Here is a 16,531-nt window from a genome sequence, read left to right as displayed (position 1 = left end):
CTGTGCGCAAAGCGAGGTCCATACAGGAATGGTTTATCGAGATCAGTCTGGAAGAACTTAACTGGCCTCAACCCCATCGAACAGCTTTGGGATGAATTGGAAAGCTGACTGCTATCCAGGGCTAATCGCCCAACATCAGTGCCCGACCTCACTAATGCTCTTGTGGCTGAATGAAACCAGGTCTCCGCAGCGATATTTGAACATCTAGTGGAAAGCCTTCCCAGGAGAGTACAGGTTGTTATAGCAGCAAAGGGGGACCAACTCCATATTATTGCCCATGATTTTGGAATGAGATGTTCAACAAGCAAGTGTCCACATACTTTTAGTTATGTAGTGTATGTCGTGCTCTTATGGAGAACAATGCACAACCCTTTGTGCTGTGTTTTCAAATGGAGAAGAAACCTGATGGTATTTTTACAGTTAGTGATGTGCCTTTATAACTTCTCCTTTCACATTTCCTTTGACAGGAACATTGACAGCATTGGTTGGACTTCATTTCCTAAAGTTCCTCTAATTCCTACATTTTTTGGAACCATGCCAACCAGTGAAAAAATGATCTGATTTGCTCATATTATTTTGTTTGGTGTAGTGATTGGCAGTTGTAAAGGAACCAAATTATGAGGTAGAGAAAATGTACTACTACATATCCTACAGTACAGTGGATAGAAGCTTCAGTAGCTAGCCAGTCAGTGATAGAAATCTGAAATGTGGTTTGTGTGGTTTTAGGTGTGACGCACATCAAAACCCATTATACAAACTGGTTGTTGAGCAGCAATATAGGTCTGTCAGTGGTTAGCAGATGATTGAAATACTGTTTGTCTAGTTGAGATAGAGAGCTGGTTCCTCTTTTCTGGTTCCTAAAATTGTATCCCCTTTTAAAATACCATCAGGTTGGGTTCATATGGTTTCTAATCATTGTCTGTCAAAATTCATCACACTCAAATCAAAATGATGAAGTATAGCATTTAGAATAAGTGGCTCATTAAGGCCTAGATTTAATCAGATCAAGCATTAACCGGCGATAGTCTACACCCGCATAGCTGATGTTTTGGCGGTGTCGGGGGTAACGGTTGGAGCTGTCAAATTGGTGAGCAGTTGTTCTTGACCATTGTCACAAAGCCATACCCGTCCCACTCGTGTTAGAAGTTTACAGTGAGAAACTAGGCTAAATAGAAATAATGTCGCTCAAATTGTACAATTATTAAACAAAATAATGAGGATTCTATCAGCCTAATTGAAGTGTAGATTATATCTCACATTCCAGTGTTAGAACTTGTAAACAAGGCTGCATGGGATTTATATTAATGCAACTCCGTGCATCCAATGGCAATGTCCGCTTTAGATACAATGCCCGGAGCTGCTTGTGGATTTGACAGCTCTAATGCAGTTCCACCTCCGACACCATGAAAACATCAGCTATGCAGATGTTGGCTAAAGCGAATCTGACTGAAACGGGTGTTCCCAATGGCAGGACTTACTAAACCATGTCAATGGTTTGTTTTGGAAAGAGAGAATAGACCTTGATACCCTTTGTATATGACCTCTTCAATTTAGACAACACTTTAACGTTATGAGTGGGGTATAATGCTTTTAATATAATGAAATGGTTGGTCCAATGAATTTTAGTTGTGAAACAAAAGGTGACTTGATTTGATTTGATTTGACTTGTAGGCTACAGATGGAACAGCACATTGTTGATACGGGCCCTTCAAAGTAGAGGAATGTTATATCTGTTTATCTGTCAGCTGCATTGGGCTTTGCCTACTGTGAGTGTCCCCAATACAGGCCCTGGTTTGTCATGTCAACATGAATACGGTCAACAAATTGGTGTCACAGCTGCAGTGTCAGCAGTTTTATCTGATGACACAAAAGTGGAGGAACCTGTTAATTAGCTCGTATTAATCCTTATGTGCTGCAACAACCTTTCTATTCTATTGATCACTGTTTAACCCTTGTGTAGCCTCAACATTCTGTCTACTCCCCTTGTCCTAAGGGTCAACAATTACCCGCCTTCACTAAACCCCTAAAATACAGCAGATAGATTGAATTTTAAACCCCAAATCTATTTTGCATGAAGAAACAACTGTCATTCATCACACATTTTGTGAATATCTGGGTTTTCCCTCTTCACAATGCAGAAAGACTGCATTTAATCAGTGGACACCACTCGTTTTTATTACAACACACCTGTCATAATTGTTTTCTTTACTAAAGTAGAGGTTTATTATTATTATTATTATTGCTAAAGGTACTGCAAAGGTGTAAACATACATTTTTTAGCATGAGATAGCACTAGTATAACCTAAGAAAGTAGCAGAAATGTGCAGAAAGTAATTTTAAATGCATTTTATTGAAGGGAAACAATAACAGTCTTGAACGTTTTTGGCAACATAGTGATATACTCTTATATGCTGTACAATGAGGAATTCAACTACAAAGTACTAGTCTTCTCCCATTTTTTAACCATTGCCCCACCCACAAGGTGTATAAACAACAACAATAAATACAAATAAAATAAGATAATAGATACAAAACAAAAACGTGAAGAATATAAATCAATCAACTCTAATTAGCACATGTAGGACAGTATGCAAGTGTGTGTGCATGGACTTTGCAGATGTATTTCTCACATGTGCAGCACATAGTATTTGTTTTACAGTCCTTCTTTGGAGGGCAGAATTGGCAACTCCTCCTCTTGCTTGCCCCAGCTGCAGCCTCAGGTGGGTCAGGACAAGATTCAGCCCCCTGAACAGCTTTCACAAGCGCTGCAGAGGCTGCTGTGCGGGGGAGGCGCTCCCTTCTTTGAATGTGTGGGGTTACAAGTGCCTTTCCCAGCTGCTCCAGGAACACCCTCCTCTTGTTCCGCTTATCAGGCATCCAGGTAGGGTTGATCTTGTTCCATATCACGAAGGCATTGTATGAGGACACATCAATGATGTTATGGAAGATGACCAGGGGCCAGCTGGCAGTCATCCTCCTGCAGCTGTAAGTTCCAATCACCTTGTCCAGGTTGTCCACACCTCCTTTGTTGTGGTTGTAGTCCAGGATAATGGCTGGCTTCCTGTCCTCACGATCACTGATCTCAGCTGTTTTGTGCGGTTTGCTCAGGAGGACCACATTCTTGTTCCTCTTTGGGGGGTAAGAAACTAAAGTGGTGGTGGGAGTGAAGGCAAACTTTGATGAGAAGGCCTATCTCCCCCTTGTTGTGAGGAGTGCAGAGGGGAGGTCAGGCTTGTTCTTTCTAACTGTGCCAACCGCTCCTCTTCAGGAGCTACTGGCTAAGTTCATAAGAGGTGAAGAAATTGTCACACGTGACATCCTCAGTCCATCTGTCACATCAAGCAAAACCCGCATCCCCTGGTTCTTCTCCGGGCCTCCAATGGTCGACTTCCCTGTGTAGACTTGCATCTTCCAAGCGTAGCTGGATTATGCGTCACAGGCCACCCATATCTTGATGCCAAACTTTGCTGGTTTGCTGGGCATATACTGCCGGAAAGGACAGCGATCTCTTGACAAAAGAGATTACTATCAGTAATTAGTATCAGTGTCACAGAAAACAATCACATAAATCAATGACATTACAGAAATACATAATAAAATGAACTGTGAAAATCACTTACAATACAGAATGGAACAAGTTGCTCATACACTGTTACTTCAGGCCCAGGGTTGTAGAGGTATGGCAGATGCTCCACCCAATTCTCCCAGACCTCTCTTATGGCCGCCAGTTTGTCTCTCACACGTCTTGCAGGTCTCTACTCACGGTTATCAAATCATAGCATTCTTGAGAAAGTGTGAAAGACTTTCAGTGTCATCATGGCACGTAAAATCGCCCTTCCATTCTCTGCATCCCAGAGACTACATGTAGCCTCGCCTCGGGACCTATACACTCCCGCTAAGATTAGCAGCCCTATGTAGGCACGCAGGTCAAAATCTGATCTACGACCTGTTGGGCACTGAAACATGCACTCATGGCTTCAGCAAAGAGAGAACTTGGGGGACTGTCATCTGCAGCACCTTTATAGCCTCTGACTGCGTTCCCCAATGCTTTCAAGAAATGTTTATTTTGTCTGAAATTTTGTTTATTTTGTCTGAATTTAAAAAAATGTTGTCTGTGAACTTGAGTCGTGTGTGGGGTCGTGGGGTCGTGGAGGGGAGATGCTGCACATGCACAAGAACGTTTTAGTTTTGTCTGATTTCAATCAGTAGCACACAATCTCAATTTCTCATTGTGTGTGTGTGTTTTTGTGGTTTTTGTGGTGTGTAAATGATTTTATAACTACCGGGTCAAAAATGACCCTAAGACAATCTTTGTACCCTGGTGGTGTACAGCTTTCATGGAAATATGAACAAAGGTGATGTTTCACTTTTTCTAATGTTGGAGTCACTCTAGGAAAGTCAGCAAATTTCAAGTTGAAAAAATATAATTTAAGGGGCTTTCTCTGCTGTTAAACATAGTGACGGGTAATTTTTTTACCTTTAAGACAACACAAGGGTTAGTATGACTTGATTTAATATTTTATCATTTAGAGACATTATACATGGTTTAAAAACGTGTACTTCTACAGCACTGGATATAATCTCAGCACAGTTTTGGATTAAATTGATGCTCGAATGATTTTGTCTGTTTCCATTCCAGTTTCAAGGGTGAGTCAGGAAGACCAGTACACAAACCTAATACACAAACTAGTACCTGACACACCCCTTATCTGCTCTAATTGTTTTTAAGAGATGGTTATTGTCTAGCCCCGTTTATACCTGGTGCTAACATGGGTACTTTGTCCTGATCTTGTGTACATTCTGATTGTGCCCACATTTCCAGAAATGTGTTGTCTACACATAGTATTTTAAATGTATGTTATCTGTCCACTGTGTCTGTATTGTGACCAGATATCCTGGTACCTTCCTTTAGGCACATTATTTCACAGCATTTCTTTCAAAATAAGATATGCTATTTTTTGTAAGACACATATTGATGTAATCAGTCAATGCAGCAACCTGTCAATGATTTTAGAGGGTGGAATAATTATGATTTAAATGGTTTCTCTGTCCAGAGATGTCTACACAAGGCATGTTTGACTACCTCCGGAGGTGGGCAGGAGGATCTGATCACAATCAGATCACAATGTGTCTTTTGATTGTCTACACCTGTCTAAAAATGTGGGCACATTCAGAATGTGGACAAGATCAGGACAAAGGATGCAAGTTAGAACCAAGTATAAACAGGGATTCTGAGATGTCCACCTTAGTCTCATAAACATATTCAAAGAAAAGGGCTACTTCGACATCAAATAATATTAGAAATTAAACTCAATTACAGTATGTTTATTTTGATAAGTGTTTTTGACAGAAACAAGCTCATAATCTTGTTTCATTTCATCTCTGTACATACTTTTATTTTTACAGTTGATAAAGTCACATGCACGTGTGCATCTTCATCTTCATGGGTTGAACACAGTAGGTGAGCATTTAGAGAACAAACGAGAGCTACAAGAAATGTGAACAGCAATTCCATTCATTTAAAAAGACAATACAAAATCCAGACATTTTTACATGAGCAATAACAATTTTCAAGTGCAAATACCATTATCAACTCTGTGATACATCATAACAAACTCATGTAAAAAAACAAACCAAAAAAATTCAACCATCTGATGTGTTCAGGCTGCAGGGACAGAGGGAGGAAGAGAGTGAGTTGGGACAGGTGGAAACAGTGAGCGCTATGGACTGTTGCTATTGACATCGAAATGTTGGGATTTAAAAAAAACAGGGTGGTATAAATACTAATGGCAACTTTAAAACAAACATTCAAAAGAATACAGATATGGCAGATATTCTGTGATGTGTATTAAACAGTTCCTTCTGACTATGAGGTCTGCATGGCTAGGCCACGCTTGTCTTGCAATTTAGCAATGTGGTCAAAATCCTTTTCTCTTATCCAGAAGCACCCGTGCTTACAACTATCTAAAGGTATTGTACAATAGCTTTTACCATTTACACTGTTTATTTTCTCTTATTTACAAAAAAAAAATCTAAAATCAAATAAAAACAGTGTTTCCAAGGGAAATCCATTATATTTAAGAGCAGTAGCTAACATGTTGATTCTTCTTCAACAAAGGTTTGAGTGTATTAGGATTACTTGTTATCATTGTCATTTGTTTTTACATTGTAATAGTATTGCATTGATCAACTATATTCATTTTTCAACATTATTGTAGTGGGATGCTGAATATAAAGTAACTTCATTCAAACCCCTAACGCCAGTCACAATTTTTTTAAATGAGTCCAAGAAAAGACAATCCTTTGTTATGTTTTGACAAATATTAACATTGTTTTTTAGTATTTCTTTGGACACAGAGAGAGGAGTAGCACAATGGAGACTTCATTCATTGCACTACAACAAAGGTAGGATGACAGGCTCTAGATCTAGTGCACAAGATAATAACTAGGCTTTTGCCGAGCGGACAGTCTTTGGAAGAGCTGGTCTTACTGGGACAGAATCTGACGTGGGTGTTTGGGAAAAAGGGGGCTGGTGGGGGAGGTGGGGGTGAGGTCTTTGGATTAGGGAGAGGGTGAAGAGGACATGGAAAGAAAATAGTTTGGGGATCCTGCTCAAGTTTATTTCGATTAAAAAGGATTCAAACCGTGTCAATTTTTTTTTCATTATTTACTAGATTGAAAGAAAAACTTTACAATCAGTTGGTAATCCATGGATGGAGAGGCAAATGTGATATGTCTTTCAACTTACATGAGGACAGGCGGTAGAATTGTATTTATACTTATGATGCATCTCTCTGAACACAACATTATTTTATATTAATGCAATGGACTATTAGTGTTATGCGAGCACAGAAAGAGGACTTGAAATTGAAGAATTAAAGTGACCTTTTTAAAAGAAGCAGCAAACGTATGTCCCTCATAGACATTTCTCTATCTCTCTCACAGAGTTGTGTCCAATAAAGACATTTTCTGTATCACAGAACCTTGTCCTTTAATTAAGATGTATCTCTGTTTCACTCACCAGTCATGGACCATAGAGACATTTATCTGTCTCTCCCTCACCAGTCATGGACCATAGAGACATTTATCTGTCTCTCCCTCACCAGTCATGGACCATAGAGACATTTATCTGTCTCTCCCTCAACAGTCATGGACCATAGAGACATTTATCTGTCTCTCCCTCAACAGTCATGGACCATAGAGACATTTATCTGTCTCTCCCTCACCAGTCATGGACCATAGAGACATTTATCTGTCTCTCCCTCAACAGTCATGGACCATAGAGACATTTATCTGTCTCTCCCTCAACAGTCATGGAACATAGAGACATTTCTCTGTCTCTCCCTCAACAGTCATGGACCATAGAGACATTATTCTGTCTCTCCCTCACCAGTCATGGACCATAGAGACATTATTCTGTCTTTCTCCTGTGATTCTCACAAATCTAGTTTTATATTTCTTTTCCATAATGTCCATCACCTTCTGGCAAAAAAAATATAAACTACAATTTATACACTTTGTTAAGTTAACTTGGATATAGACTAACAGAAAATATCTGTAGGTAGGTAACAGACAGTTATACAATCTGGACAGAAGAAAAAAACATAGAATAACTGTTTTAACAGTAATACCTTAACAAGAAGTTGCTCTAAGAGCTCAGATATAGTAAGGCTTTGAATGTTGTGGAATGTAACAATGACATGAAACTGACAGGTCCTTCTCCTTGAGGATTGCTCATGGAGGATATAGATATACAAAAGGTTATTCATTTATCAAAACAGACTCATCCTGACATGGTAAGAGTTAAAGCTGGAATTCAAGTGAAAGACTATTTATTAAAGCACGTTTACGATAACCCTGTTCCAGCTCAAAATATTATATTGCCCTTATATCCTTCTTCCTGTTTGACATAAATGCCTCTACCGTTGTCCATTTAGTCAACAAACAGACAACATGTGTCATCTGAAATGCACACATATCCTTCTAATTATGGATTGCTGTGAAAATGACAGACAAGGCCATCTATGCTATATGATAATAGAAACAAGAATGACAACAGCAACAAACAAAAAAATAGAATGACACAAACATATTGGAGTTGTGATAAATATTCAGAAAGAAGAGATGGGCAAGAAAGCCTGTACTGTACTTTGACTCAAGTTGGTTGGCTTCAGATACTGCATGGTTTTGGAGAAATTAAAAGGGCATACAACTAAATACTGCAAAACAGATTGAGTATGAGACTGCATAGTGAAGTGTGTCGTCAAAGCCTACAGTATGAAAAAATAGAAGAAAAAAATAGTTATTTTTGTCAACTTGTTAGAAGTCCTGTGAGAGTTCGTTGTTTGGCCTGCTAGAGGGGGGCGGGATCTGGTCCTTCAGGGGCGGGGTTTGATGTGGTGACTACTTATATGGTCGCAAGAAGGCGGAGACTTTGCTGCTTATGAGGCGCAAGAAGGAGCGCGGCAGCATCTCGCTGAACTCCCGAGTGGTGTACTTGAAGTAGTTGTTTGGGTGGGCCAGCACGTCGAAGAGAGTTTTAATCAGCTTTTTATCCTGATAGGAAGAAGAGAACAACACAGCACACTTTAATGACAAGTATTCAAGTATACAAAAGTATTCAGACAATACCTGGCTTGAACATGGACATGACCCACTGAGGGATGCAGTAGTATGTATCTTAGCAGCAGACACTAACCTTTAGAATTTCTTGATGGTTTTCAGAGGCATAGAGTCTTCCATCTCTGACAATGTCCTCTACAAGCTGTTCATAATCCTCTGTGAATCCACAAAAACACATGATACATTAAACAGCTCAGAATCTGAAGACTTGCCCCCTCTGTTTCCTCAGTGGGTGTTGTGTGGTGGGTGAGAGTTTACCGTCATAGGTGACATAGGGGATCTGGAAGCCTCGGGCACTGTTAGCCTCGTTGGACTTGAAGTTGATCCAGAGTCTGCGGGAGCGGGCGGTGAAGGCTATAGGTCGCTCGTACGTCTGACACGTCTCATAGGTGGTGATGGATGTGGCCGACCCTGGAAGAACAGACGAGATACAGAGAAGATTGACAAAATACTTTGCACATTGGGTATGCAGGCACTCAATCTGCTCTTATGATAATTTCCTCAACTTGAAAGCTTCTCAAGTAGACACCTTAAAAACTAAAACCTTAAAATTGAACTATGTATAGTACAGTATTTGTTGTTTGAGAATTTTCAGTGTTTATTGAAACCTAGATCCGATCTCTATAGAGTGGATTGATATTGTGGTTGTGGAACACCCCACTGGGTTGAGAGGAGGCTGGTGATGGGAGGACGGCTCATAATAATGGCTGGAATGTAGTGAATGGAATGGTATTAAACACATGTGCTGGGTTATATGAGAGGTGCTTACAGTTCTTCCTCATCACCAGTACGTCTCCACACTCGTCCTCTGATGGCAGGAAGATCTCAGGCACCACCATGAGGATCTTGCGCTTGTTGGGTGGGTTGATGATCCAGATACATTCCACATTAGCTGGGTAGTTTCCGGGGTAGTTGGGCGACTCAATGTAACCTGTGAACTCGCCCATCTCTCCTCCGCATTCTCGGTCTAATGTACACACACACACACATACACACAATAATACAAGTTATTAGTGAATCCATCTTGAGTTTTGGAAAGAGAGTCAATATTTCAAAATAAAATACATATTTCTATTTGGCTAGATAGATAAAATAAAACATTTAATTTGTTACGTGTGGACCAATTCCCTTTAGGGTAATTTATGCAACCTGGATTTTTAATTTAATATTCATAGAAAAGGTATGCAAATTAAGGCTCAAGGCTACATTTTTGAAAGTCCAAAATAAAAAGTGATTCTGTCAGAAAATGCATTCTGTATGCAAATAGCAGGTTTATACAATCAGGAACGTACTCTTGCACTGAGAGACACTGGTGGCCCCATCAAAGTCTGTAGTGGTGTTACCAGGACAGGTGATGCAGTAGTTCTGTCTGAACTCTGTCTGGTAGCTGCCCAAAGGGCAGCGAATACAGCGGTGCACCGTAGTGTTGTAGTAGTGGCCAGGGGAGCACTGAACTGCAGAGAGGACAGGGACACACACATACCCACACTTACAAACCAAATCTGAGGTGAAATATTATTAATGGCACAGATGTGAGGATAATATGACGTAACTGACCTTTGACCTCACAGTCATGGAAGGAGCTGGACCCCTCCCGTTTGGTGCTCAGCCCCCCTCCGCAGGGGAAGCATAGGGTCCGTCCCAGGTCAGGCTGGTAGGAGCCAAACGGGCATGGCTGGCATGGCTGAAACCCATCACTGGAGAAGTAGCCAGTAGGGCACTGACCTTGATGTAGACAACAGTAACAAGACACTTTCAGTCAGATAGAGATGTACAGTACCCTGTGCTGCACTTCACTATAGGTTACTGTACAATGTTGGCACATGCAGACATATGAATGGATAATTAGTGCAGTCTGCCATCAGGGGTGTGTATGTACCTGCACAGGAGGAGATGTTGCGTGCTCCGGCAGGTCCATGCCCATCACTGCCAGGGCACAGGTCACAGGCCAGCTGCCCTTCCCTCTCCTGAAATGTGCCAGGTGGGCACTGGATGCAGTGCTCCTGTTCCCCTTGGTAGTACGATCCTGGCAAACATCTGACTGAGAGAATAGCCAGGAGGGGTCTGGTGAGAGAGCTATACAGTACACACACTGACACCAAACACTCCTGGCTCCAAACTAACTAGCACACCACAGCTCTGGAGATGTTTTTGTATTCAGTACATGAGACTATATGAATACATAAGTACACACGAGTCATAAATAGTCATGAGAACCTATGTCAGTTTATGGTTTGTGTCACGACAGTGTCTTGACTGTTTATGCCTTCTGTGATATACAGTAGTAACATTTTCGTACAGAATCATGGTCTGCATGGTAACTGGTGACAGAGAAAGATGGCTGCCAAACTGGTCTTTCTTACCACAGCGTCCGCTGTCCTTCTCCCGTCCTGGACCACAGTTCTGGTGGCCTGAGGCGACCTGGGGCAGCTTCTGGGCCACCTCGTACTCCAGCCCAGCCACGCGGATCAGGAAACGCTCCTGGTTGATCGACTTCTTCAGGGCCTTGATGTATGTCTTCACTTGCTTCTCCATGCGCTGGCGCAGGCAACTCAGGTTACAGCTCCCTATGGGGAAGAAGGGACAGTACATATTACCAGATCAATCAATCAATTCATCAATTAATTAATTAAGCAATTAAAGATGAATCAATCAGTCAATCACAGTGTCAGGGAGGTATATCCAAGCAGACATCTTGTACTGATTGACCTGTGGTGTCTCCTGGCTTGACCTCCGCCTCGAGCTCCAGGGTGATGCGTGTCACTTCTTTGTTGGTGGGGTTACGGACACGACGCCCTTTGGCCTTCTTGGAGGAGTCACATTTGAGGTTGACAAACGTAACCAGGCAGTTATTGCAGGGCTGTCCACTTCCTAGAGACACATTATTGTAAAACAACATTGTAAGTTACTGTCAACATCAATGCTGGGTCTTTCATGGGTTAGGGGTGGGGTGGTCTGTTAGCAGCATATGTTAGACAGATTACTGGCTTCATCGCACATAATCACAGTGAGGGTTACTATGTAGCAAATACACAGAGACCCACTTACCTACAAATTTGCTGTTGAATATGCACACACTGAATATGAGACATACAGAAAAAAAGAATGCACGGTAGTTGAATTGTCAGTTTGTTTGTAAGGTCATCATTACCAAGGTCTGGAATGTAGGCCAGATGTGGCCCCTCACCTGGCCCCAGCGCTCGGCCCCTGTCCTCAGCCCTGCCTGTCAGCTTGGGGTGCAGGTGGCACTTGGCATCTTTGATCTTGAAAGAGGCGGTCTGCTTCACTGGAGGGGCCCCTGTTTCTACAGGCAAACAGAGAAGTGCAGGTGGATGGGTGTAGAGGAGGACCACACTACAATAGAACCATTCCGTCCACAACAGTTGCATATATGCAGTGGCACAGATAGGAACAATATACAAACCCATTGATACTGACCACAACCCCTAATCCTAACCCTAGATCCATCTGCAACTCTAACCCTAACCCTAACCCTAGCAACATCTGCAACCTTCTACCTAAGTCCTAAGAATGCCTCTGTAGGACACTGTACCTATGCAGCTCGGACTGCTGCTTGTGTTCAGTCTGGCTGGGGATTTGCCTCGTAGGATGGGGATGCCACAGCTCACTGTATAGCTGCTGTCAGATTCTGTAAATGATCCAACATATCTTTACAGCTTCAGTCAGAAGTCATTTAAATCAATAGCACACAATGTTTGAGATAGAAACTGTAACAATGTGTATTAACGCTGATATTGTATATGATGTCTCTACCTGCCAGATAGTGAGCCTTGGAGGTGCAGGTGAGGGAGCAGCTCTCTTTCTTGCCTGTTTTACTGCAGGTCAGAGTGGTCTTGGGAGCTAGGCCAGGCAGACATTTCACCAGCTCTGAATGAACATAAAAACAACATCACAATCATACACTACTCATCAATTACAACATCCTTTCCATGACTTTGGAACCAAGCCATAATGTGTGTTTCTATGTCCTGACCACCGGGTGGTGGTGTTGTTACATACCAATGCAGTCCTTCCTGTTCCAGTGCAGCTTGTATCCAGTTGGACAAGTACACTCATAGCTGCCCTGAGTGTTAACACAGCCATATTTACAGCTACCTCGGTTTATACTGCACTCATCAATATCTGCAGAGGAAAATGGACAGTTATGACCATGTACAGGTAAACTTTAGTAAATACTTAAGATAAAAACTTGAGATACAAAATATTTTGAAATCCAGTGCTGAGTTAATTAAGCAATTAAAACATCCCAGAATGCTTAGGGTTATGCATAAAAATGCCCAGTTGCTCATTATTTTGGCTACCATGGCTAGAAGAAATACATATCTCAAAAGGGGTCTCAAATGAGCATGGGGGGTATAAAGGGTGTGTGTCTCAGTCACCAGATCTCAACCCAATTGTAACACTAATGAGAGATTCTGGAGCGGTGGCTGAGACAGCTTTTCCCACCACCATCAACAAAATAGAATTTCTCATGGAAGATGGTGTCACATCCCTCCAATAGAGTTCCAGACACTTTTATTATCACAGTTACCTGTATGTCTAGACCAGCATCCAATACACTCATATGAGTGGAAATCCACAAGGCAACAATTCAACACATCAAACACATAGACATACAGTACCAGTCAAACGTTTGGACACACCTACTCATTCAAGGGTTTGGAATGCTTTTCCAACAGCCTTGAAGGAGTTCCCACATATGCTGAGCACTTGTTGGCTACCCTTCCTTCACTCTGCGGCCCAACTGTGAACAAGTGTTTCTTTAGTCCTCTCATGTACGTTTGTATTTTTTCGTATTTCTTGTATATATTTTAAAATTTTTGTTGTATCTCTTTTCGATTTTTAATTCGATTATACCTTCCGGTAACCTACCTCACCCAATGTGATACGGAATCGCTATTATTTTTTAACTTTGGAACACTTTCAAGAACCCCCAGTAGCTAACCAGCTAATCAGCTACAAGCTACAAGCTAATTTAGCCATTTTTTTGCCGCTGATTGCAGCTTTTACCTTCTGCACAGACACCAGCCCTGTTATTAGCCTGGATATTACTCACCAATTTACCAGCATCGGACTGTCTCTCGACAACAACGCCGGATTCCTGCCGTAATCCCTGAGCCACTACTTCTGATCCTCACAGCTAGCTTGCAGCTAGCGCAGCTAGCGCCACTGCCACGAAGCTAGCACCAGTTAGCAAACACAATTCTACAATTCACAACCTCTCTTTCGCCATCGCCATCCGGCTTGGATTCTCTGTCGACACGACCACGTCTGGTCTGCAGACGAATACCCCATCCGCTGTGCCCTCAACCGGCCTCCGTCTGAGCAGACCCCCTCTGTCTGAGCAGACCACCCCCCGGGCTACTAACTTTAAACGCCGCGTGCTAGCTTAGTGGAGGCCTCCCTGCTCCATCTACGGCTGCCCCCTGGACACTATGATCACTTGGCTACATAGCTGATGCCTGCTTGACTGTCCATTAATTCACGGTACTCCATTCTGTTTATTTGTGTTTTATCTGTCGGCTCTGTGCTTTAACTCAGGATCTGTGTGTAGTTAATCCGACCCTCTCTGCCTAGTCGTCGCCATTTTTACCTGCTGTTGCTGTGTTAGCTGACTAGCTGCTGTTATCTCACCTGTTGTTTTAGCTAGCTCTCCCAATCAAGACCTGCAATCACTTTATGCCTTATTGTATGTCTCTCTCAAATATCAATATGCCTTGCATACTGTTGTTCAGGCTAGTTATCATTGTTTTGGTTTGCAATGGACCCCGTAGTTCCACTCTCCGTACCTCTGATACCTCCTTTGTCCCACCCCACACCTCACCCATTGAGACCAGCATGTCCAGAGATACAACCTCTCTTATCATCACCCAGTGCCTGGGCTTGCCTCCGCTGTACCCGTGCCCCACCATACCCCGGTCTGCACATTATGCCCAGAATCTATTCCACCACGCCCATAAATCTGCTCCTTTTATTCCTTGTCCCCAACGCTCTAGGCGACCAGTTTTGATAGCCTTTAGCAGCACCCTCATCCTACTACTCCTCTGTTCCTCGGGTGATGTGGAGGTAAACCCAGGCCCTGCATGTCCCCAGTCACCCTCATTTGTTGACTTCTGTGATCGAAAAAGCCTTGGCCTCATGCATGTCAACATCAGAAGCCTCCTCCCTAAGTTTGCCTTACTCACCGCTTTAGCACACTCTGCCAACCCTGATGTCCTTGCCGTGTCCGAATCCTGGTTTAGGAAGGCCACCAAAAATTCTGAGATTTCCATACCCAACTATAACACTTTCCGTCAAGATAGAACTGCCAAAGGGGGAGGAGTTGCAATCTACTGCAGAGATAGCCTGCAAAGTTCTGTCATACTTTCCAGGTCTATGCCCAAACAGTTCGAACTTCTAATTTTAAAAATTAATCTCTCCAGAAATAAGTCTCTCACTGTTGCCGCCTGCTACCGACCCCCCTCAGCTCCCAGCTGTGCCCTGGACACCATCTGTGAATTGATCGCTCCCCATCTAGCTTCAGAGTTTGTTCTGTTAGGTGACCTAAACTGGGATATGCTTAACACCCCGGCAGTCCTACAATCTAAGCTTGATGCCCTCAATCTCACACAAATCATCAAGGAACCCACCAGGTACAACCCTAAATCCGTAAACATGGGCACCCTAATAGACATTATCCTGATCAACTTGCCCTCCAAATACACCTCTGCTGTCTTCAATCAAGATCTCAGCGATCACTGCCTCATTGCCTGTATCCGCCACGGGTCCGCGGTCAAACGACCACCCCTCATCACTGTCAAACGCTCCCTAAAACACTTCTGCGAGCAGGCCTTTCTAATCGACCTGGCCCGGGTACCCTGGAAGGATATTGACCTCATCCCGTCAGTTGAGGATGCCTGGTCATTCTTTAAAAGTTACTTCCTCACCATATTAGACAAGCATGCTCCGTTCAAAAAATGCAGAACCAAGAACAGATATAGCCTTTGGTTCACTCCAGACCTGACTGCCCTCGACCAGCACAAAAACATCCTGTGGCGAACTGCAATAGCATCGAAGAGCCCCCGCGATATACAACTGTTCAGGGAAGTCAGGAACCAATACACGCAGTCAGTCAGGAAAGCAAAGGCCAGCTTTTTCAAGCAGAAATTTGCATCCTGTAGCTCTAACTCCAAAAAGTTCTGGGATACTGTAAAGTCCATGGAAAACAAGAGCACCTCCTCCCAGCTGCCCACTGCACTGAGGCTGGGTAACACGGTCACCACTGATAAGTCCGTGATAATCGAAAACTTCAACAAACATTTCTCAATGGCTGGCCATGCCTTCCTCCTGGCGACTCCAACCTTGGCCAACAGCCCCGCCCCCCCCCCCCGCTGCTACTCGCCCAAGCCTCCCCAGCTTCTCCTTTACCCATATCCAGATAGCAGATGTTCTGAAAGAGCTGGAAAACCTGGACCCATACAAATCAGCTGGGCTTGACAATCTGGACCCCCTATTTCTGAAACTGTCCACCGCCATTGTCGCACCCCCTATTACCAGCCTGTTCAACCTCTCCTTCGTATCATCTGAGATCCCCAAGGATTGGAAAGCTGCCGCGGTCATCCCCCTCTTCAAAGGGGGAGACACCCTGGACCCAAACTGTTACAGACCTATATCCATCCTGCCCTGCCTATCTAAGGTCTTCGAAAGCCAAGTCAACAAACAGATCACTGACCATCTCGAATCCCACCGTACCTTCTCCGCTGTGCAATCCGGTTTCCGAGCCGGTCACGGGTGCACCTCAGCCCCGCTCAAGGTACTAAACGATATCATAACCGCCATCGATAAAAGACATTACTGTGCAGCCGTCTTCATCGACCTGGCCAAGGCTTTCGACTCTGTCAATCACCAT

The 16,531-nt window shown here is 43.1% G+C and overlaps 1 protein-coding gene across 5 annotated transcripts in view; it reads right to left on the bottom strand.

Annotated features, from left to right (window-relative positions):
• Window positions 1-5,310: 5,310 nt before the first annotated feature.
• Window positions 5,311-16,531, bottom strand: part of LOC129829982 (signal peptide, CUB and EGF-like domain-containing protein 3) — a 124,222-nt gene continuing 113,001 nt past the window's right edge. For 2 of the 5 annotated variants that reach the window (XM_055892065.1, XM_055892069.1), the window contains 13 exons: window positions 12,643-12,765; window positions 12,397-12,510; window positions 12,176-12,271; window positions 11,774-11,926; window positions 11,332-11,493; window positions 10,986-11,189; window positions 10,502-10,663; window positions 10,180-10,347; window positions 9,915-10,076; window positions 9,392-9,589; window positions 8,881-9,033; window positions 8,699-8,778; window positions 5,311-8,556 (listed from right to left, as the gene is read on the bottom strand). In XM_055892065.1, the coding sequence (XP_055748040.1) occupies window positions 8,404-8,556; window positions 8,699-8,778; window positions 8,881-9,033; window positions 9,392-9,589; window positions 9,915-10,076; window positions 10,180-10,347; window positions 10,502-10,663; window positions 10,986-11,189; window positions 11,332-11,493; window positions 11,774-11,926; window positions 12,176-12,271; window positions 12,397-12,510; window positions 12,643-12,765 (1,928 nt within the window). In that variant the 3' untranslated portion in view covers window positions 5,311-8,403. The remainder of the gene's footprint in view (window positions 8,557-8,698; window positions 8,779-8,880; window positions 9,034-9,391; window positions 9,590-9,914; window positions 10,077-10,179; window positions 10,348-10,501; window positions 10,664-10,985; window positions 11,190-11,331; window positions 11,494-11,773; window positions 11,927-12,175; window positions 12,272-12,396; window positions 12,511-12,642; window positions 12,766-16,531) is intronic. The other 3 variants (XM_055892068.1, XM_055892070.1, XM_055892066.1) reach the window with 2 other exon arrangements.

Source organism: Salvelinus fontinalis, chromosome 31, assembly GCF_029448725.1.
Source record: "Salvelinus fontinalis isolate EN_2023a chromosome 31, ASM2944872v1, whole genome shotgun sequence".
Classification (NCBI taxonomy): Eukaryota; Metazoa; Chordata; class Actinopteri; order Salmoniformes; family Salmonidae; genus Salvelinus; species Salvelinus fontinalis.
This window is presented reverse-complemented; position numbering and strand designations above follow the sequence as displayed.